Raw genomic sequence first — 24,353 nt, 5'->3', positions numbered from 1 at the left:
AAATATAAGCTTATGCAGTATTTCACTTTTACAGTCACTACCTTTGTCAGCACTGCATGGTACTGCATATTGATTGCTTCTTGAGTGACAGCCTTATTGATGACATTTGGACTGTTCCCAGTTTTCCACTACTGTACGCAGTACAGTGAACACTTCTAAATGTAATCTGTGTCATGGTATGGGACTCTAGCAAATTTACAGACTATCTACATCATGAGAATTTGTCACAAAAAAGTTAGATCAAAGGAGAAGTGTGTGAGATAATGCATATGCTAATGAGCTTGGTTATGTATGCACGCATTAGATTATTGTGTGGTGCATCATAATATATACAACTTTAAAATGCATTTAAAGTTGCATTAATATTTAAAATGCATTAATAAAAAAGTTAACCAGTTTGATAGTACAGAAAATAAGATCCATTCACTCTTGCCCACCCACCTCAGATATTATGAGTTGTTAACACTTTTGCAAATCTAATAAATGAAATGCTAGCTTGATATTTTAAAGTTTGTACTATTTGAGAGGAAGACAGTATCTTCATCTATTCAATCACTCTTTTACCTACTCTACTTAAGGTTCATTTTAATATAGTTAATTATAAATGTCATAGATATCTCACAGTATGTCTTGAGACTATAATTTAGCACCTCTCATAGATATGCTTATCTTTCAATAAAATGCCTCTTCTTATGAATCAGTGTTATTCTCATTTTAATTCTATTCTGATCATTTCATACCATTTATTTACCTTAAAAGACCTTTTTTTAAAAAAAAATCAGTGGTGTTTAAACTGTAGCTCACATAGGAATTACTGAATAGCGGGGTTTTTTTAAGTAATTGGTTTAGAGATAATCCATTAAATATTTTTATAGTATCTTTGTACTTTGTATAGTACATACTCGGAGAGTTCTGTTCCCAGATTGTCGCATAGCTGTTTATCATTTATGGGTCTTAAGTAATATGTTATTTCTTCCAAGGAGAGTTCTTAGTCCCATTCTTTTTGTATCTTCTTTGTTTCCTGTTTTGTTCTTTTGGTGGTGGAGGCTTTGTTTCTTATCTCTCACTAGGGTTTGAGCTCAGGGTCTCATGCTTGCTAGTGAGGCTCTCTGCCACTTGAGCCATGCCCTGGCCCATGTTGTTTTGTTCTTAATTGTGTAGTTGAGGTCTCTGGAGTGGAGCGGAGCTCTTCCTTGTTCTGCTCCCCGAGTGCCTAGAGCAGCACTCAATTATAGGATACTTAATAGAATTGTATAAAAGGTCAGTAGCGAACCTTTCCACGATTTAGTGTTCCTTAAGTTATTTTAGACTTAAGCATTGGGAGTTGCTGTTTATCCTTTCTTTTTTCTTTTTAAGTTTTTGGTGCTACTGAGATTTGAACTCAGGACCTTGTACTTTCTAGGCAGGCACTCTACCACTTGAACCACATCCCTAGTCTTTTTTTTGCTTTAGTGTTTTTTTTTTGTTTTGTTTTGGATAGGGTCTCATGTTTTTCTCATGGTAGATCTTGGACCTTCTACATGTGTCTCTAGAGTAGCTGTGTACTCTACGGAGTACAGACAATGCACCACCATACCTGTTTATTTGTTGAGATAGGGTTTTGCTAACATTTTGCCCTGGCTGGGCTCTAACTGGGATCCTTCTGATCTCTGCCTCCTGAGTAGCTGGGATTACAGGCATTCTACCACCATGCTGGGTCTATTTTGGTTTTTCTTAAAGTAATTAGTTGTTTGTTTGTTTTTTTTTGTAGGGTAGGTGATTGAACCTCAGGGCCTTGCTCTTAGTAGACAAATGCTCTACCACTACCACTTGATTCACATCCCAGTCCTTAAACTAATATTTTAATTAACAGATTCATGTAGTAAATTAAATTAATTTTTTGGTGAAAGTCTTCTCTTATAGTGCAGGTCGTAGTTCTTTCTCATTGAGTAGCTATTAAGTGTTCTAATTTTCTAGGGAAAACTTTTAAGCTACAGCCTTTGTCTTATTTAAGTAAGAAGTTAGATTTTCCCTATGTGGTCCTTCTTATCTTGCTTAAATTTTGATACCAGTCTTTTCTTAATTTTAGGCACATAGAGCCAAAATAATAATTATTTTTAAGTTGGTTATACTTATTTTCCAGCTGCAGTTTTGTCACCTATATTTTAATCATGTAGGCATTGTGGCATGCTGATCTGAAGAAAAATTCTTTCAGATCAAAGACAGGACTATAATTTGATTTCTCTGACATCTGAGAAATGCCATTCAAGAATCTAAACATTTAATTGAGATATTTTAAGTGGAGCAAATAAAAATTGTAAGCTTACATCATCTCTTTCAACAGATTTATGATAATCATATTTTTCCTTGTAGTTGAAAACAGTTTTACTAATTTGTTTTGATGTGAAAAAACTGATTTGTTTAATGTAGCTGGACATTTTAAAGTGAATAGCAATTTTGTAACCATCATTCCCCTACCCTGTTCACTTCCCATTATACTCTTGTATAGCAGAGAATGACAAATATGACTTTTTTTTTAAACAAATGGAACTGTTTATATGTGTGTGTGTGTATACAAATTGTTATACTTTTTTGACTGGCAATATATAATTATGGGGTGTAATATGATGTTTTGATACACATGTGTATTGTGGAATGATGAGCCAATAAGGTTAATTAGTGTATCCTTCACTTCAAATAGTTATCATTTCTTTTTGGTGATGGCATTTAGCATCTATTCTTCTCTATCTTGAAATATACATTATTATTAACTATAATCACCATGCTATACAATAGATTACTAGCACTTGTTCCTCTTAACTGAAACTTTGTACCCTTTGACTGCTTCCCCTTTCTCTCTCTAGTGCCTTGTCCCTAGCCTCTGATAACCATCATTCTACTCTCTGTTTTTTCTCTCTCTCTCTCTCTTTTTCTCTCTCTCTCTCTTTTCTTGGCAGTACTGGGGTTTGAACTCAGAGCGTCATGCGCTACCACTTGAGTCATACCTTCAGCCCTACTCCCCAATTTCAAGAGCTTGACTTTTTTAGATCTCACATACAAGTGAAATCATGTGATATTTGTCTTTTTGGGCCTGGCTTATTTCACTTATTGTAGTGTCTGTTAGATTCATACATGTTGTTGCAAATGGCAGAATTCCCCACTTTTTAAAGGCTTAGTAGGATTCCATGGGGGGGGGGGGGTGTGTGTGTGTGTGTGTGTGTGTGTGTGTGTGTGTGTGTGTGTGTGTATTTATCCATCTGCTGATGAGAATTTGGTTTGTTTCCATATCTTCACTATTGTAGTTCACCATTTTTAAATTGTGAATGTTGTTTTTCCTTAAAGACGTACTTTTTATACTTAACCACCCATACTCTGTAAATTTCTAATTTATGAGCTTCTATTCTATTACTTCTTTTGAGAAACTGCTCTTCAGATATTTGGTTTCTTGTTAAAGTTTCTATTAAGAATAATACATACTTTTAAACAAAAAATGCTGATTTATTTGAAGAAAAAATATCTGCTGAAAATGAATTCATGTCTTTCTATGAATATGTAACTAGAGGTGATAACAATTTTTTTCTTTCTTACCATAGACTAACACAATATATGCTGTTAATTTTTTTAGTTTTAATTTTTTATAAGCTGTTATTTAACTTGCTTTTTTCACTTAACATCTTGTGGCTATCTTTCCAATATCTTTTCATCTCAGTGAATACAGATTTATCATATTCAAGGACTGAGATATATAGTTTTGTATAATGTGGTTGTAAGATAACTAATTTAGACAAGTCTCTTCTGATAGATCTTGGGCTCTTTGCAGTTTAACTGTTATAAATGTTGGTACAAAAGAACATCTTTGCGTAGATGTTTTTGGGTACTTTTACTGATTATCCCTGATCTGGATTGTGTCCTTGATGACAGCTGGTAACAAACTGACCTCCAAAAATGTTGTTCCCTTCATTATAATTTGTTTTGGATGGGACTGAGGTTTGAACTCAGGCTCGTGCTTGCTAGTCATGCTCATTACATTGCTACCAATAGCATGTGTAAAGGAAGTTGAAAATATAAATGATTTGCAGGGGTAGGGAACTATATTATTTTGATGTGTTTTATTTATGCTCTGATAGCTTCAGTAGGTAATATTCATGGAAATTTTAAATGGGTGTAAGCATTCTTTGACATAGAGTATAGAGTGTTTGAGCTCTGTAAGGTTAAACTTTTTGACCTGCACTACAAAATCTGATGTGTTCATGGGGGTGGAAATTGAGTGCCAAAATGTAACAAAACCATAGTTAGGGTGAAATGTGATTTTTTTTCCTTATCATCCCACACTATATACTAACAGTAGTAGTCATGTCAGAAGAAGTGGGAGATAAAATTTTGACTGATAATGTTCTGTGCTACTTCACTTATTTAGATTAACAGTAGGGTATGGGGGATAAAGGAGAATGATGGAGGAAGTGATTTCAACTATGATATAGTTTAAGAACTTTAATAAATGTCACAGTGTACCCCAGTATAACAGTAGTAATAAAAACAAAAACCTTAGAAACATACACACACACACAATAAGGTAACAGTAATATCCACACCTGAAAATTTAAAAAGTAAAAATTGTGTTATTGTCCTATCACTGTGACAAAATAACTGGGACAAACAACTTATGAAGCAGAAAGATTTATTTTGCCTCATGGCTTCAACCTATGGTCACTTGGCCCTGCTGCTCTGGACCTGTGGCTCTACACAGTCCATCATGATGCAAGCATGCTGTAGAAGAACTTTATTCACCTCATGGCATCTGGGAAACAGAGAGAGGAAAGAGGCCTCGTTCTAGCATCCTCTTCAAGGGCACATCCAACTCCCAATAGCTTCATAGACTGCTAGCCAAGCTGTTAGGTTTTAAATATGAAGCATGCCCTACAGACTCAAGTTTTGAATGCTTACTCCCCAGCTACTGAAACTGTTTTGGAGGTTCTGGAAACTGTAGGAGGTGGGACCTAGCTGGGGCGGGTACTTGGTGGTGTCTTGTACCTGGCCCCTTGTCTGTCTGTCTGTCTATCTCTGTTTCCTGTCTGCCAAGAAATGACAGTCTTTGCCATACGCTCCTGCCATCATTGAGTGAACCCTCTGAGGCTACGAACCAAAATAAATCCTTCTTTAAGTTGTTTCTGTCAGGTATTTTGGTCACAGCTATGAAAAGCTAACTGATAACACAAGTATTTAGCATATAAGGTTTGGGGAAACATTTAAGATGTAAATCATAAGAAAAAAATCAACAGTAACTTAAAAAACAAAAATCTGAGTACCTCTGAGCAGACCTAGTTTTGTAACTGACATAATTTTACTTTTACTTGAAGAACTTCTGTTAACATTTCTTATAGTAGAGGTCTGCTGGTGATGAGTTATTTCAGCTTTTCTGTATCTTTTTAAAAACCTAGATTTATTGACATAGTTAACCCAACAAACGATACATATTAAAAAATTAGTAATTTGTTGAATTTTACTACATCATAATAAGTAAAAAAGATAATATTACCATTTGCTCCAAATATTTCTTGTGCTGTGCAATTCCTTACTTCTGTTCCTCCAACCTCCAGAAACTTCTAGTTTGCATTTTGTTGCTATCGGGGAATTTGCATTTTCTAGAGTTTTGTAGGAATAAAATTATACAGTGTGTGCCCACTGCGGGGTGGAGTCTGGGTTCTTTCTCTTGGCAGTTATTTGATTTGTGTGTTGAGTCCATGTAGCTGTACTTCATTTCTTTCTATGGCTGAGTGGTAGTACAGCCTTTGGATGTATTGCAGTTTGTTTATTCATTAATCTGTTGATGGTCATTGGGATTATTTTCTGCTTTGGGCTATTGTAAATAAAAGTTCTGTGGACAATGATGTACAAGTCTTTGTATGGATATTTGTTTCTTTTTTGGAATTCTATAAGTTGAATGGTTTTATCATATGGTAAACTTGTATATTTGTCTTTTATAAAATGTGAAAGGAAAAATATGAAAAGGAAATGAGATGGCACACTGTACCTCAGGCACATTCTTAGGCAAATGGTTTTTAGTAAGGAGTTCAGGTTGAAGATCAGGATATAGCCCAGTGGTGAGTGCATGCTGTGAATACATGAGACTCTAGGGTCAATACCAAGCCAAAAAAAGAAGAGAAAAGAAGTTGAGTTTCTGGAAATTGGTACCTTTTAAAAACTCTGGGTCTGCTAGTTCCTGAAAAGTTTTCCTGCACTCTGGGGGTATAGAACCCCAGTTAGAAGATTGGCTAATGTAGTGATGGCCCCAAGCACAGAAGTTAGTTTTAACCTTGACGTCCAACATTGTTTCCTTGAGTTTTGTGAGCAAATGATTGACCTTGAGAAGGGGGTTGGGAAAACCCCTAATTTGTAGCCAAGTCAGACAGAAGTGTGCAAATTTGGTGTGAGAAGTATTGTGAATAGAGGAACAGTTTTCCTGAATGGGCACCAGGGTCTCAAACTCCAACTTCCCTGACACCCAGGGAGGCCTGCCCTTCTCTTGGGCCTCCATCTTCAGTTGCATTGTCCCCCGCCTCTCCCAGAAGCACCTGCTAATGTGGGCTAAGTTGATAATGTGCATTGGTTTCTCACTCACCTCTGCATCCCCAGGCAGCCACTGGTCTGCTTTCTGTCACTGTTCCATATATACAAATGACAAACTACAGTGTTTTTAAATACACATAAACAGTATTATTCATCATATTCTGAAATCATATTTGATAGGTAAATAATTCTGGGTTGGCAGTTGCTTTTCTTTCTGTGTCTTGTCTTGTTTGCATTGTTTCTGATGCAAAGTCTGCTGTCAACCTTTTTGTTCTTCTGTGTCTCTCCTCTTGCTGTCTTTAAGATTTTTCTCTTCTCTTAAGCAGCTTGATAATGATGAACTTTACTGCACTTTCTCCTTCCTTCCTCCCTTCCTCCCCCTCCCTTCCTCCCTCCCTCCCTCCTTCCCTCCTTTTTTTGTGGTGCTGGGATTTGAACACAGGGCCTATATTTTGAGCCATTTCACCAGCCCTTTTTTTGTGATGGGTATTTTTGATATAGGGTCTCAAGAACTATTTGCCCAGGTTGGCTTTGAACCTTAATCTTCCTGATCTCTGCCTTTTGAGTAGCTAGGATTACAGACGTGAGCCACCAGGACCTGGCTTTTCTGTAGCTTTGTTGAGCGTCTTGAATCTGTGGACTTATAGTTTTCATCAAATTGGGAAAATTTTTGGCCATTATCTCTTCCTAAAAAGTTTTTTTTTTTTTTTTAAAATCACTGTCCCTTTCCTTTAAGGACTCCAATGCTATGAATATTGGGCCTCTTGAAATTGTACTAAAACTCACTAGTGCTCTGTTTTTTGTTTTGGATCTTTACATCCTGGATAGTTTTATTGTCATGTCTTCAAGTATAGTAGCCTTTCCTCAGTATCTAATCTGCTATTAAATCCCACCTAGTGTATTTTTTATTTCAGACATTATAGCTTTTGTTTCAACTTGGGTCTTTTAAAGTATCTTCCATGTTTACTTACTTAATTTAGTACTAATATGTTCTCAAACATACTATGTGTAATTAAAGTATGGGTTTAGTTTTTTTGGCAATACCAGGGCTTTGAACTCAGGACTTCATGCCTCTAGTCATTTTTGCTGTGGTTATTTTTTATGGTTTCTTCATTTATTCATATGTGTATACATTGTTTGGGTCATTTCTCCTCTCTGTCCCCCACCTCCCTCCCTCTCCCGCTCTGGTTATTTTGGAGATAGGGTCTTGCTTTTTGCCTGCGTTGTCCTGGACTGCAGTCTTCCTATTTTGCTGGAATAGGAAGGCATGTTGCCTCCATGCCCAGTTTTTTTTCCATTGCAGTGGCATCTCACAAACTTTTTTTGACAGGGCTTGCCTAGGATCACAATCCTCAGGATCTCAATCTCCCGCATACACTGTGCCCAGCTATTGGTTGAGATCGTATATTGCTAAGTTTTTACTTGGCCTGGCCTCAAAATAGCCTGCTGATCTCAGGATCCTGCCAAGTAGCTAGGATTCCAGGCATGAGCCACTGGTGCCCGGCTAATATTGAGTATCTTAATTGTTTCACTTATTTTATTCAGCATTTTTTGCTTGTTTTCTTTGGGTGGAGGGTCAAGTCTAGTTACTGTTACTCCATCTCTCCTGAAGTGGAAGTTGAAGATTCGCACTTTCATAGGATGGTATTTACTTTTGTAACTATTCACTTTTGCCTGCCAGAAGGAAGCAATAAGCCAAAAAATTCCCCACAGTTGTGATTGAACCTACTATTGAAAGGATGACCATCTAGGCATAATGACATTCTTGGAAAAATTTTGCAAATCTATGTTTTAAGTAATGTAAACCTTTAAAATAGGAAATGCAGTGACTTTTACAAGTAGTATATAGTGTTCTGAACCCAGTATCCAGAGGCAGGATGATAGTAGGAGGGCCATGATTGGATCAGCCAGTGAGTCTGTGAACCTATGGCACACTCAAATATCTAAGAGAAAAATGTGACGGTCCTGCCTCAGGGTTTACCAGTTTTGCCTTTAGGTTTTGTTGATTCTTTCAAATTTGGGACTGAATTAAGTCATGTGCTAAAATAATTAAATATAATGAGACATATAAATTTCATGCCCTGCATCTTGTCTGGTTACTTGGATCTTGCATATTTATCAACCTTTCTGAAGTCTTAGTCTAATGCTCTAATTTGCTTATTTCTTTTTTATAGGTATATTAGAAAAAGAAAAACAACCTGCTGGTTAATATACAGATTACCTCAAAATTCACTGCACTGAGCAGTTCTTACTCTGGGGTATTTGTGTTTTAGGATATGGATTTAGACATTAGTAATAAATAGAGTGTGCTTTGAAAAAATCTCTTTCAGTAATCTTTTCATGATGATTTGGATGGAATAAATGTTTTACTTCTGAGTTACGCACCCACCTTTTTCAGGCATTAAGCAGTTGGTCAAAAAAGTTAATACTTGAAGCAAAAGTATTTAGTCCAAGAAAAACAAAATAGATTTGTGTATATATAGTGTCTGTGATTAGCTTACTTTCATGTTTTCTTGTGATCACTCAAAAGTGTCACTCTTGCCAGGTGCCAGTGGCTCACACCTGTAGTCCTAGTTACTTGGGAGGCTGAGGGAGGGAGAATTGCAATTTGAGGTTCAAAGCCAGCCAAGGCAAAAGTTCATGAGACCCCAGTCTCCAAAAAAATAACCAGAGCAAAATGAACTGGAGGTGTGGCTCAAGTAGTAGAGCACTTGTCTTATGAGTGCCTGCTTTCCAAGTGTAAAGCCCTGAGTTCAAACTCCAGTCCTACCAGAAAAAAAGAAAAAAAAAATATCAGTCTCTAGGTATGTATTTAAAGTGGTTCCTAGGCAGTAAGTGCCTAGGCAGCTGCTTGATCTAGCCTGTACTTCAACAGATAGCAAGCAAGTACTGGCCTGATAAGGAGATAACATGTAGCAAAAGTGAGATGGCTAGAGGTTTTTCTGGTTTGGCTTTGTTTTGGTGCTAGGGTTGGCACCCAGGGCTTCGCACATGCTAGGCATGAATTTCCTTATACAGTGTAATTTTCCACATGTGCAAGTATGTCTGAGGGTAAATACTGAAAAGAAAATAAACCATTTTAATTGTTTCATAGTGCATAGTTGTGCAGCCATTACCATCAGCCATCTTCAGAACATTTTCGTCTTCCCAAACTGCAACTCTGTACCCATCAAACACTAGCTCCCATTACCCCTTCCTTCCAATCCCTGATAACCACCATTCTGCTTTTTGCCTTTATGAATGTGACTACTCTGGGCACCTCATAAGTGAAATCATATGTTATTTGTCCTTTTGTGAGTAGTGTAATCTCCTCAGAGATCATTCATGTAGCATGTGTCAGAATTCCCTCTATTTTTAAGATTGAATAATATTCCCTCCTACATATAGCCCACATGTGTTTATCCCTTTGTCGATGGCACTTCGGTTGCTTCCACCTCTTGGCTGTTGAGAGTGGCATGCTGTGATCATGAGGGCACAGTAGTCTTCCTTTATCTTTGGTTTTCCTTTCCATGGCTTCAGTTAAACTGTGGTCAGTCACAGTCCAAAAATAATGGGAAATTCCTGAAGGAAACAATTCTTAAGTTTTAAATTGTGCACTGTTCTGAGTAGCATGATGAAATCTCTCTGCTCTCCTGGATGTGAATCATCCCTTTGTCTAGCATGTCACACTGTGTACACTACCCACCATTAGTTACTTAGTAGCTATCTCAGTGATCAGATCAACTATTGTGGTTTCTCAGTGCTTGTGTTCAGTAACTCTTGTTTTACTTACAGTAGATTTAAAGCTCAAGAGTAGTGATGCTGGTAATTCAGGTATGCCCAAGAATAGCTTTAAAGTTCTTCCTTTAGGTAAAAAATGTGGAAGTTCTTAACATAATAAGAAAAAAGTCATACTGAGGTTGCTAAGACTTATGGTAAGAATGAATATTCTATCCATAAAATTGTGTAAAAGGAAAAAGAAATTGAATCTGGTTTTGCTGTTGTACATTAAACTGCAGGAGTTATAGCCACAGAGTATAGTAAGTGCTTAGTTAAAATGGAAAGGGCATTAAGTTTATGTGTGTGTGTGTGTATAAGAAAAAACAAAGTATAGAGGATTTAGTACTGTCTGGGTTTCAGACATCCACTGGGGGTCTTGAAACATATCCCCCATGAATAAGGAGGACTACTGTACAGATACCTGTTCAAGTCTCTGCTTTTAGTTGTTTAGGTATATACCTAGAATGGGGTTGCTGGATTGTTTGGTAATTCTGTATTTAATTTTTTGACAAACTGCTGTTTTCCACAGTAGTTGTGCTATTTTACATTGTCACCACCAGTGCACAGGGTTCTAGTTTCTCCACATCTTCACTAATACTTCTATTTCTGAGTTTTTTGATAATAGCCATTGCAGTGAGTGGGAAGTGTTAACTTGTGGTTTTCATTTTTATTTTGTTAAGGATTTTATTTGTATAAGAACATGTGTATATCTTCTTTGGAGAAACATCCTTTGCTTATTTTTAAAATTTTTGGTTAGATTTGGGGGGAATAAGAGTTCTTTACACATCCTAGATACTAATCTTTTACTGGATACACATTTTGCAAATATTTTCTCCCATTCTGTGGGTTTTTTTCACTCTTGATAGCATCTTTTGATGCACAAAAAAAATTTAATTTTGATCCAACTTATTTTTGACATTATGTCCAACAAATCATTGCCACGTCCAATGTCTTGAAGCTTTCCCTGTGTGTTTTCTTGTAAAATCTTATAGTTTTAGTTACTACATCTAGGTTTTTGGTCCATTTTAATGAGTTTTTGTTAATAGTGTAAGATAAAGGTTCAGTTTCACTCTTTTACATTTGAATATGTCTGGACGTTGTAGAGAATTATTGTTAATTTTTATTTTTTTATTTTTTTTTTATGTACACTTGTTTTATTCATAATTTGTAATGTTCTGGAATACCAAAGTAACTCTAATGATGGTTAAATTTAACAAAAAAATCTTCAGCCTCACCTTAAAACATCCACTGATCTATCTCACTTAATGGCAATAGTCAATGTTTTGGAGCATAAAAACAAACATGCACACATCGCACAGTTTTCATAAAGGTCTATTTCATTATTGGTGGGTAGCGCATTTAACAGTTAAATACATTTAAATAATGTATGGGTGACTGCACGACCGCAGCATTGGTAACTAGATAACCAATTCAACTAGAAACCAGCTAACAAGTAACTGTCTAAATATTTAAAATACAGCTCTTGTTTAGATTATCCTTTGTTTTGATCACCTTCTTAGGGGAGAAAAAAAGCCTGCTGGTCACAATGGAAATATATTAAGGCCAAATCTTCTGATATCCATTTCCAGAGGTTTCTTTCGGCTGGATTAAGCCTCCAATTCCAGGGCAAGCCCAAGTTTGTGGCCTCCAGCATTAATGCTCTTCCCATCTACCAGAGCAGACAGTGTAAGCTTCACACCAGGCCTCAGAGTCTGAGTGTAGCCCACTCCAATTAAACTAGAGTTATTAACTTTTGCAGAAATGGAAGCAGTGGGATCCAACTGATATTTAGCTGCAATGCCAAAACGAGTACAGTTGGTACCTGATGTCCAAGCAAGATTTACTGAAGTATCAAGATCTTCACATACTTTCTGATAAATTGATCCTCCAAATTCTGTTCCATCATTGACATTAGTATGTAGCTGGAAGTCTCCAGTCCTGTAGCCCACTGCGAAGTTATTCCTTGTCAGCTTTGATTTGGCACTGTCAAAGGTCATCTGGTACCCAGCAAGCCAGCCCTCATAACCAAAGACAGCTGAACCATGGATTGCAGGCCCAGCAAAATCAAAGTCAACATCACAACCAAGGTTTATACACTCCCTCTTGTAAGAGGACTTGATTTTACCACTTTTCTTTCCTGTATTTGGTGAGAAGGTAGTATCAAATGTAAGTTTCAAACCTTGACAGATCTGGTCTTCAATTGCAATTTCTGTTCCCAGAGTATTATCAGTGTTCCATTTTTCTGTGAAAGTCAGACCATACTCACACCATTTGTATTTGGTCTCCAAGGTCCCGGTAACTTTACCAGTGTCTGTATTAGATGAACCAGATGTTGAGAATTCCACACCACTGCATGACTTTGTTTTCACATCCAATTTCACCAACCCAAAGCCAAATCCTTTGTTGAAAACATCTCTGGCAGCTTTGCCAAGGTCAGCATATGATGGAGGGATACACATTGGCCGCGCGCAGCTCTGTCCGTAGGTCGCCATGGCGAGGCCGCGGGAAGAGGTGATCTGGTGGTCTCCTGAGTGCGCCGCCGCCGCCGCCTCTTGGCTCGCTCAGGGTCGGGCTGCAGCTGCCGCGGCTGGAGGGCGAAGTGCTTATTGTTAATTTTTATAAAGTAATGTGTTGTGAGTTTATTAAGGGATTTTTATGTAGAATTACAAGGTTTTACTCCAAATCATACAGTAATGGAGAACACGTAGGTGGATATACAGGGGAACTAAGATTTTGTAGTGTGTTCAAAATTTTCTAAAATAGAAATTTAAAGAGCCAGATGTGGTAGAACATGTCTGTAACCCCAGCACTCAGGAGCACAGGCTTGAGACCAGGTGCCTGTGCTACATAGCAACACCCTGCCTCTTAAAAGAAAAGGAAAAAGAAGAGGTGATAAACCAGGACAGTGATACTTTAGAAACCTTGACACTGAGTTTCCATTAATGGTCAGTGAGCAACTTTTGTTAGCGGCTATAGAGAGGTCAATGAAAATAAAAACAAACAAAAAAAGAGACAGATTTTGGCAACTGTTTTCCTGACTTTTGCGATAGCAATTTTAGTGGAGTATTTGGTAGCAGAATTTTGGGATGGACGATAACATGGAAAAAGTTAAGGCAATTTATTTCATTGGAAAAGATTTTGAATTTATGATTTTAAAAATACCAAAGGGGCCAGAAATGTAAATTACAGGTGCATGTCTATAACTCCAGCTATGTGGGAGACCCATCAACCCTATCTGAAAAGTAACTAATGTAAACAGAAAAAAGGTTGGGGTATGACTCAGGTGGTATAGTACCTTCTTAGCAAGTGTGAGGCCCTGAGTTTCTATCCCCAGTACCACCAAAGAAAAAAAAGACACCAAAGGAATAAAGTGAAGAAATCAAAGATCTACCCCTTTTCCTTCACTTTCTTCTTCTACCTCTCCCCACCAGTTTCAATATGCAGTTTATTCTTAAGAAGTGTGGGTACAAGGTCAGGCTTGGTGGCCTAAGCCTGTAATCCTATCTATTCTGGAGGGGGAGATCAGGAGGATTGTGGACCCAGGCCAGCCAGACAAAAAGTTAGCAAGACGCCATCTCAACCAATAAAAAACTAGGCATAGTGATATGTTCCTGTCATACCAGCTACGTTGAAAGCATAAATGGAAAGATGGTGATCCAAGCCAGCCCAGGCATAAAGTGAGACCCTATCTCCAAAATAACCAACACAAAAAAGAGCTGGGAGGATGGCTCAAGTGGTAGAGCGCTTGTCTAGCAATTGCAAGGCCCTGAGTTCCCCTCCTAGTACCACCAAAAGAAAACGTAGCTACTGAATGAGTGGAGTCATAACCTGAGTAGGAAGGAGATTTTTTTAAGAGGTAGGCTCAAACATACCTTTCTCTAAGGGAAGCTGATGGTAGGAAAGAAATGGGGAATGAAACTGAGGAAGACCAATGAAACAATGCCATGCAAGGGTAAAGAAGATAGAGATTCTGCAGCCACGATTCCACAACCAAGTTGAAGAAAAGAATAAAGCACTCTGTTGTTTGAGACAGCTTGAAATTGAATGACTTCATTTTCCTCTTTCAAGTAGTAAGCTGGTTTCCTACAGAGTATGATTGAGGCTTGCACAGGGTCTGTAGCATCTATTATGTAGTGATGTTTAGTGTAACCATAGGAATCAGCAAAAGAACGGCAGAGCTGGGGACCCAGCTCAGGTCCCAACTTTGCTCAAAATGACTCGTTCATTGAGGAATGTCATTGTCCAGGGAGATATGCCACCTCTGTTGCCAGAGATGACTCAGTTCTTTGGCTGGCTGACTAAGGGAAATGTTTCCTCCTTCCTTTCTCTGTGTGTATGTTTACTAGAACTCAGCATTTTCACTTAAAAGCAGCTATAACTAGACTCTTCTTCAGTTTATAGTACTTTAGTGGAGGTTTCTCTCCAGTGACTCCTGTGAGCAGGCTCTCATCTGAAAGGAAAAAATTGACAAAACGATTATGTAGAGATTTCTAACCAACCACGGTGTGGCAATAGAACTGCTTTCACTTCCTCTTTTGAAGATACAGGTAACAGAAAGCTTGTTCTTGACCATATCCATTAGTCAGAGAGTAACGAGAGTTTAAAATGTGCTCAAGAGTAGATTTTGTTTGCTGTATTTTGAATATGTACATAATTTAAGAACATGCTGGAGGCATGACTCGAGTGGTAGAGTGCCTGCCTAGCAAGTACAGGACTCTGAGTTTAAATCTTAGTATTGCCAAAAAAAAAAAAAAAAAAAAAAAGGAACAAAATGGTTTTATATGTATAAAATTGAGTGTCTGAATCTTGTGTGATATTTTTGTATAAATACAAATGGAGGTTATGTTACCTTCCTAAAAGTAGAACTGTCTAAATAAATATCTAAAGATGTGTCCGTGTCAATTGTTCCCCCAAAATACTGTATGATGGAAGTTGCTTACTGACCATCACATTTAGAGGTTTTAAAAATTGAGCTTTACTTTCTTGTATTTTTTAGGAGACCCATGTACAGTATCATCTCAGTTGGAGTTAGAAGAAGCCTTTCGGCTTTATGAGCTAAACAAGGATTCTGAGCTCTTGATTCATGGTAAAGAGTAATCATTTCATACTGTTCTGGAGCTATAATATTTTTAAATAACCAATATTGTTGACTATTTTTAAAACAGAATCTCGATGTCATTTTCTCAGTCTCTGTGTCTGATCCTATGTAATTGTCTTTCAGTAGTTTTTCAAATGCTATAGAAGGCAAATCATTCTGCTTCTTACAGTCTTGGGAAATTTGTTATCTGTGTATGCCTTCTCAGATATTAAAATGTAATCTTATTGCTTCATAGCAAGTTTTTTTTTTTCTATCTTGGGGTTTGAACACAGGGCTTTGTGCTTGGTAGGCAGGCGCTCTACCACTTGAACTGCGCCCACACCCATCACAGCAAGTTTAAGATGGTTTGTTGAGATCCTAGTACAGCTTTAGAAGTCATCTATTTTTTTCATCTTTTTGTAGTATAAATTCATAACAAATGCTTTAAAAAGTGATTGAGCCAGGCATGGTGACATATATATGTATATATATGTATATATATATAATCCCAGCAGTCAGGAGGTAGAGGCAGGAAGATTAGGAGTTCCAGGCCAGCCTGGGCTACATAGCAAGACCCTGTCTCAAAAAATCAAGAGCTGGGGATATAAACAGCAGAGTGCCTGCTTAGCATGCACAAGACGTTGGTTTGAATCTTTAGCAACTTCCCCCCCCCACCAAAAAAAAAAGAAGATTGATCAATATTACTAAATAACCAGTTTTAAATTTTGTTTTTTATACCATATCTATCTGTTTTTATAAATTAAAAATATATTTATATTAAATAAAATATATTTATTTTATTATTTTATTTATATTTATATTTCAGCTTTTAAAAATATGTGAGAAACTATGTTTCCTATACTCTGCTTTTATTAAACTATGTTCTTTAGTACACCACAGTCTATAGTTAACTAGATGTTCATAAATGAACTGTTGCTTTTTATTCTACCTCAGTGTAAAAATGGTTTGATTTGCTGTGTTTATAAATTTATAGCAACATGGTCACTATAACAAGGATTTAAGGAAATAGTTAATCATTTCTTTAAGGACACAGAAAATAGTGATTAGTAACAAAGGTCTGGAATTAGTAATTTGAGCTTCTAATGCATTGTTATAGACATGTTTGTTTTCATAAAACCTCTGTTTACATAGCTTGGTAAATGGATCTTTCAAGCAGTATTGACATGCCAAGTATCTTTTCTCAAGTGAAGAGAAGGTCCATTTGAATTGTGTATAATTTGTATGTTTTAAATATGATATTAATTTTAGTTTATTTTCTTTCAGTATTCCCTTGCGTACCAGAACGTCCTGGAATGCCTTGCCCAGGGGAAGATAGTGAGTGTTTATATACTCTGTACCCTTGAAAAGAGTTAGGCTATGACACCTACCAGAAATACAGCTTTTAGTTCATTTGATTTCTTTTCCTTTGCTCCAGTCTGATTTAGAATATATTAGCAACTGCATAAACTGTTTTTGCTAGATGAATTTCAAATTGCTACAACTCACTTACAATTTTAAGTCATGTGACTTGATGTTTTTTAATTCTAGAAATTTTCAAATTTATGGAAACTACATTGAAAACAAGGATACCCATATATCCTTTACCCACATTTTCCAGTTCTTAACATTTTCCTGTATCTGTGTATATATAAGAGGTACATAGTTATATGACAACCTCCTCTTGTTTTATATTTATTTTTTATCGCACCATTTGAGAGAAAGTAATTGACATGTCACTTTAAAATTTTTTTTTATTTTATCGTTTTTACATTTACTCACATGTGTATACATTGTTTGGGCCACCTCACCACTTCTAGGAACATGGTACTTTTCTTCTAAATAATTCAGCATGCATCCTTAAAAATCATTATGGGGATTTCTTTTGATTGTTGAAGCTGGTGGTTATTATTTTTTGTTGTTGTTGTTTGTAGTTGGACTTGGGTTTGAATTCAGGGCTTTGCACTTGCAAAGTAGGTGCTCTACCCCTTGAGCGACACCTCCAGTCCTTTCATTTGTTTTTTATTCGTATGGTGCTGGGGCTTTGACCCCAGGCCTTGCTCATGCTAGGTAAGCGCTGTGCATAATGAGCAACACCTTCAGCCAGATGATGAGATGAACTGCAAGAGTCAAACTACTATTTGTCTTTATATAATTGAAATATACAAACTTATGTTTGACTGTAAGTTACTTTTTAATATATAGCTTAATTCATTAATTGTGGCCAATAGGTAACTCATTTTTATTTTTGAATTGTACACATATCCATGACTTTAGTAGTAGTGAATAGTTGCTTTGAATTAAATGGAGTTTCAAGGTCTAAAGTTATAATTCTGTAACTCTTTCATGCTCTTTGGTGAAAAGGGAATTAGGGTTAAATAGTTGTGATATAGCTTATACCTTATAGGGAAATGCAAGGAGTAGGCAGAACACTGAAGCAGTACTGAAAAACCATGTTTTGAGTCAGCTAGTGGTATTTTGTTGAACATCCAGTGACAGATGGTTAAAACCATGTAGGCTACCTTCACAGAATGTGAAAATAGGTATCTTCTCTGTCCAGAGCCATAATTTTAAAAGACTGGCCATAATTTTAAAAAGATATGCCATTGTAGCATATCTTGTTTCCAGAGTCCCATCTCCAACAAATCTACTATAGGTCTGTAACCTACTTCCTAGATGTAATTTATAAACTTTTCATTATACTTTATGCTCACATGCCCTTTTTAAGTTTACTTACAGAGATTTTGACATTCCCTCTTCTCTAGCAAAAACAAATACTATTAAACTAGAGCATTGAGGAAATTTGCTAATCATTAGCATGATCTTTTGGTCCTTTTAATTCTCAGGCAATATTAAAATGTTTAAACTTAAGGTATATCAAGGTAATTCAAAACATTTCTGAAAGAGGATATTCTTTTTTTTTTTTGAGATAACATTTTACTGTTAGCCCAGGCTGGCATCAGACTTGTAATCCTTCTGCCTCAGCCTCCCAAGTGCTGGGATTACAGGTATTTGCCATCTTGCCCAGCTCTAGGAAGTTCTTACAGTTATTAACAGAAACTTTCTGCTTTGGCTATTGTTAGCAATATATAATTAAAAGCAAAAGCATCTATATTTAAGGTTATGTATTATGCTATGTCAAGATTTCTAATTCAAAGCATTGCAACTGTTTTTTTCTATTTTAATTGGAAATAGTAAACTCAGTGCTACATTTGCTTTTTAAAATAAGAGTTTAGGCCAGGTGCCAGTGGCTCATGCCTGTAATCCTAGCTATTTAGGAGGCAGAGATTAGGAGGATCGTGGTTCGAAGCCAGACTGGGCAAATAGTTCATGAAATCCTATCTTGAAAAACCCCTCACAAAAATGGGACTAGTGGAGTGGCTCCAGGTGAAGGCCCTAAGTTCAAGCCCCAGTATCTCTCTCTCTCTCTCTCTCTCTCACACACACACACACACACACACACACACAAAGAGGGTTTAGAAACCTAATAGACAATAGATACAATAGTAATGGACAACCAAAATTTTAAAGTGGACTGGATTTGATATTTTGGAACCTCTTAACTATGTTTAAGAAAAGCATTAATATAAAAATTGGATAAAAGGTTGTTGGGGAAGAAGATACTCTTCTGGTTACAAAATACCACTTACATATTACAAAAAATAAAATGTACTTTTATAAGGAAGAAATCTTTGAATACCAGTAGTGGGAGTTGGCATTCTGATTTGTGTGCCACTTGACATAATGCTTTAGGAAATAAACTACATTGTTGGTTATTTTTGCCAAAAACCTTTAATGTGACTTTAACTATGAAGAAACAGATAAATTCAGAATGTGGAACATAATACAATTGCCTAGGACTTTGAAAAATAATATAAATAAACTTTATTAAATATATTATAAATATTATAAATAATGTTATAAATAATATAAGTTTATATAATAATATAAACTTATAAATAATATAAGTTTAATAAATTGTTCTTTTTTTACAAAATGAAGGACAGGAAGTTAAAACAAGTCCTGTCTAGGGGTACCAGTAGGAGGAGGAAGGCATATGGAAAGGGTGAAGGAGTGAGAATGTGGTGGAAGTATTTTGTGTTCATTTATGAAAATAGAACAATGAAACCTATTGAAATTGTCCTGGGGGGAGTGGGATAAAGGAGAAAGATGGAGGAGATGAATCTAATTAAGATATGTTGTAGGTCTGGCAGAATGGCTCAAGTAGTAGAGAGCCTGCCTAGCAAGCATGATGCCCTGAGTTCAAGCCCCAGTGCCACAAAAAAAAAAAAAAAACCCAAAAAGATGTTGTAAGCACTTACTTAAATGTTACAATGCAACTATAATATGCTAATCAAAAGAAAGGAAAAAAAAAAGTAAACATTATGAAAAACATCAGCAACAAATAAGGCAAGAGTGAATGTTTTACAGTACTCTAAAGAGACAGAAAACAACCCCAAAACAAAGCAAAACCAAAAACAAGAAATGCCATGACTGAATCTTGATTGGTAGAAAAGGCCATTTTAGATGGGCGCCTGGTGGCTAACGCCTGTACTCATAGTTACTCAGGAGGCAGAGATCCCAAGACCATATCTCAAAGCAAACACTCACAAAAAACAAGCTGGTGTAGTGGATAAGAACACTTGCCTAGCAAGAGAAAGGCACCCTGAATTCAAACTCTAGTGCCACCAAAAAAAAAAAGAAGAGGAAGAAAAAGAAAAGGACCGCTTTGAAAGACACTTTAGCAGCAATTAGGTAAATTTCTTCGTGAACTGTATAAAGGGTAATATTAAATTAATACTAATTCTCTAAGACTTAGTAATGGTATTGTGGTTATGTATAACAGGGGAGAATGCCCTTAGTCTGAAGCTTTGAGTACTTGGGTAAATACCCAAGGGCATTTAAGCTTCATGATGTCTGCATTTTACTTCCAAATGATTCTGGAAAAGTAAATGTATGTTTTTGTAGAGAGGAAAGCAAACATAGCAAAACATTAATAGTAATGCTAGTTGAAAGATGCATGTGTTTATTCATTCGACTTTTCTGTGGGCTTGGAATTTTTTCAGCAGAAGGTGTGGCTCAAGTTGTGGTAGAGCACTTAGCAAGTAAAAGACACTGAGTTCAAATGCTAGTACTGGCAACAAAAATTAAAAAGTTGGCGGAAAACTTTTCAAAGAGAAAAGCAATAATAGTTATTCAAATAAATATTCCCTGATCTTTATTTTTATCTAGTCCTTTGAAGAACCTATTTTACTTTTTCAATTTATAGTTTTTAATCAGTATTTTTTTCCCTCAGTAAATATCATAAAAAAAAAATAAGAATGGCTTTCACTTACACTTGCTCTTTTTTCCTTGTTTTTAACTTTTAAACTCTTCAGAATCCATCTACCGCAGAGGTGCACGCCGCTGGAGAAAGCTTTATTGTGCAAATGGCCACACTTTTCAAGCCAAACGTTTCAACAGGGTAAACTTAGTTTGTTGAATGCTGATAATTTGAGACATCTTTTTTTATTTTTCCTTTTTGCTATGGGAGAAAAGTGGTTTTGTATTAAATGTTACCATTCATTTTTAAAAGTAAGCCTTTATTTTTAATAGCATCTCCTTTAACCCCCCGCCCCCCTCCCCCACTACTGAGCTACACTCCCAGCCTCTTTCACTTTGAAAAATGCTCCAGATTGGATGGTTAGTTATAGGGTTGCCCCAGCTATGGTAGACTGGACATTTAAATTGAATATTTAAACATAATTCCAGGCAGGAAAAAAATTAGCATGGTTTATTTTGCAAATCATTTAATGTGAGTTTAAATGTTCACTGTTTAGAAAACAATAATAGCAAACACGTATCTCACTTTTACTATGTACCAGTTTTCCAAATGCTCTTCCTATATTGACTCACTTAATCATCTCAACCCTGTGAAATAGATAGACAATGTTTCCACTTTAGAGATGAGTGAAGTACAGGACAGTTAAGAAACTTGCCTGAGATGACTCAGCTAGTGAGTAGTAGAGCCGTGATTAGAAAGCAGGCTGTCTAGCTCCAGAAGCTCATTTTTTTTAACTTCTCTTGATAAGTATATGTTTATGGCCTTCATTCCCATTCTACAATTACTGGGTTTTTTGTTAATAAAATACTCTTGAATTACTCTTTCTAGCGTGCTCACTGTGCCATCTGCACAGACCGAATATGGGGACTTGGACGTCAGGGATATAAGTGCATCAACTGCAAACTCTTGGTTCATAAGAAGTGTCACAAACTCGTCACAATTGAATGTGGACGGCATTCTTTGCCACCGGTAAGACATAGATTTAAAAATAGATAGGTAGATAGATAGATAGATATAGATAACACTGTTAAAATAGGGAAGTGTTAAGGAATTGTGTGCCAAAAAATTGTTGAGTGTGGGTAGGAATATTTTATTCCACTTAACATACTGTGAGCTTTGGAACTTTTGAAATAAACATGATAGTATTAATTTATAAGATACGGTAAACTTATTTGACATGCTATAAATCCTCTGATCTAAATTATGAAGCCATAGGGAGAACCATTTAAGAAAGTTTTCTCTTCCTTAAACTAAACTCATGAGTTTATAGCTCTCATGTTTGCATCTGTCTGAAACAAAGCTCAGGTAGAGTCAGAAGCATCACGTTTGCTATTTAAAGTGCAAGATTACTGGAAAGAGAAGCATTTTAAATTTTCACATTTACTTTCTATTTTAAGTATGTAATTAAAACATCATAGAAAAAAGAGAACACAGATGAATAAAGAAAAAAGTTAAGTAAAATTCCTCATAAACCCTACCATCTATAGGTAATTGTCATTTGGTGTACATCCTTCCAGAAGTTGCCTATATATGTTCATATTTGTGGGCATTTTTAGGTTTTACATATAAAAAATGTAAACATACATGACAGTGAGTAGGACAATGTAATGAACCCCCAAGTACCAATCACCTCATTCCAATCGTTTCAACCCATGACCAATCTTGTTTTCATTATAACCTCACCCAGTTAACCCCCCTCCTGTGATATTACTTTGAAGCATGTTTCAGAATATACCTCTAAAAGATAAAGACTCTTTTAAGAAATTACTAAAAAACAAATTTCTTGCCAAATACCCATCCAAGCAGTGTTCAAAATTTCAGCTATTCCATAAATATTGTAATTTTGTCTTGTGTTTTCATTATAAATCAGGATTCAAATTGCATTGATTCACTTCCTCAGATATTAAAGTACTGTAAAATTATGTTCATTATTTCACCATGGTTATGCTCAAGATGTTATTCTTTTTATTTCCTTTATATCATAATTAGATATAAAAATGTGGTTAGATTCTGGTTTTTTGCTTTTTTTGTGGGTTGTGTTTGAGACCACTTTGTAAAGGTGTTTATGTACCAGGCACATGTGTTTGAGTGTGTCTCTTTTGTTTACATACATTTTAGTAAAAGTGAGGTCATTTATGTGCTTCCTTTTCTAACCCATTTTTCTCACTTGAATTATTTTGGTCACCTTTTTATATCTGTCTTATTATTTTAACATAATGGCTTGTTACATGTCTCTACTATAGTTTTATTTAACCTGTTCCCTGTCATTGAACATTCGAGTTGTTTTCTTATAGAGAAAATCATAACTTCCTGATAAACAAATCTTATTTCCTTAGGGATCCAGGAGTGGAATTATTAGATTAAAAAATGTACATTTTTAAAAAGATAAGGATGCATCTTTCTAAATTGTTTTCTCAAATGATCATACCATATTTTTCTCTCTCTCTTCAAAGGACCTTTGAACATTTGTGAAAACAGGTTATTACTGGTGGCTCTTTGGTATTAGACTCATTTATCTTGTTCATATCAGTTTAGGAATGGGTTCATAGTGAAAGGGGAAAATAATCTTGAGAAAAAATAGGAACCTAAAAATTACAAACGTAATTTATCCCAATTACTGTTGATATTCTTGAGTGTTCTTAGGTGATAGAATGACTTCTGTGTTTACATAGTTAGAGGGAAAGAGGATGGAGAGTTAGTGATTATACTGATACTTTAGGATGGGGGTTAAATGCATGCCTATCACTAATGCAGTCTTAAAATTAAAAGTGTGTATGGTATTGTTCTTTCTCAAGTTTACTTTTTCCTGATGGTATTCATCAACATTGGATTTAAGGCTAATGAATTAATAACAGTTTTGGTTTGACTAAGCATTTTTCTTGATATTGTTGGCAAGTGCCTGGTTAAGTCAGTTTCTGGAGGGTGTTTCTTTTCCTTTTTGACCCACTGACACTTTTTGAGAATGCTGAGAAAAAAATGGGAAACATACAAAGTATTACATATAATTTTAGGGGGTTTATAAATATCTCAAGGCCTATCTCTGTATCTATTTCAGCAAAGAACTCATATTCTAGAGACTTTGCCAAAGACTTAAAATGGAGCTTAAAGGGAGTTTGGGTAATACAGAAGAGAAATAAGTCTAGTATGTAGTAGCTTAATTTGATTTCTAATGGATGGTCTGAAGTTAGTTTTATGTGTCTTTTTTTCTGTAAAATATGACCATTACCCCATTCACAGGAATATTGTATGGCTTCATAAAATAAAATTAAATATAATACTATAACTCTCACCTTATATTCTTTCAGATTTAAATTTTAACATGCTATGTCTCATTGAAATACTGTTGTTTCTGGATTTATAGAGGTGTTAGGATTTTAGAAGAATCCACTAAGTTACTCTGTCTTTGGAAATCTTTTTAGGAACCAATGATGTCAATGGAGCAGTCATCTATGCATTCAGACAATGCACAGACAGGTAAGAATGAGGCTGGCATGCATCACTACTCATTAACAAAGTAACCTTTACAGACATCTTTGAGACTTTTACCCAAGCTCGAAAGCATATTCTTCCCTAATAAATGTAGGGAAGCATAGCTCGTGGTAAAAGAATTAGTCATAGTATTTAACATAGAGACATTGGCATTTTAAGATG

General features: G+C 35.9%; 2 protein-coding genes across 2 annotated transcripts in view; one reads left to right on the top strand and one right to left on the bottom strand.

Moving 5' to 3' along the window:
* Prkci (protein kinase C iota) overlaps positions 1 to 24,353 on the top strand; it is a 67,027-nt gene that overhangs the window by 20,360 nt on the left and 22,314 nt on the right. Inside the window, exons 3-7 of the mRNA XM_074073802.1 lie at positions 15,302 to 15,391; positions 16,667 to 16,717; positions 20,758 to 20,843; positions 21,531 to 21,671; positions 24,122 to 24,176. Of these exons, the coding sequence (XP_073929903.1) occupies positions 15,302 to 15,391; positions 16,667 to 16,717; positions 20,758 to 20,843; positions 21,531 to 21,671; positions 24,122 to 24,176 (423 nt within the window). The remainder of the gene's footprint in view (positions 1 to 15,301; positions 15,392 to 16,666; positions 16,718 to 20,757; positions 20,844 to 21,530; positions 21,672 to 24,121; positions 24,177 to 24,353) is intronic.
* On the bottom strand, positions 11,622 to 12,902 carry LOC109700211 (non-selective voltage-gated ion channel VDAC2). The gene has a single exon (XM_020185278.2). It carries the CDS (start codon positions 12,795 to 12,797, stop codon positions 11,913 to 11,915), a length of 885 nt encoding a protein of 294 aa, XP_020040867.1. The 5' UTR covers positions 12,798 to 12,902; the 3' UTR covers positions 11,622 to 11,912.

Source organism: Castor canadensis, chromosome 5 (assembly GCF_047511655.1).
Source record: "Castor canadensis chromosome 5, mCasCan1.hap1v2, whole genome shotgun sequence".
In the NCBI taxonomy this organism is placed as follows: domain Eukaryota; kingdom Metazoa; phylum Chordata; class Mammalia; order Rodentia; family Castoridae; genus Castor; species Castor canadensis.
This window is presented reverse-complemented; position numbering and strand designations above follow the sequence as displayed.

Excerpts from the sequence above, each read along its gene's own strand:
- LOC109700211 (XM_020185278.2), bottom strand. The coding sequence starts at position 12,797 with ATGGCGACCTACGGACAGAGCTGCGCGCGGCCAATGTGTATCCCTCCA.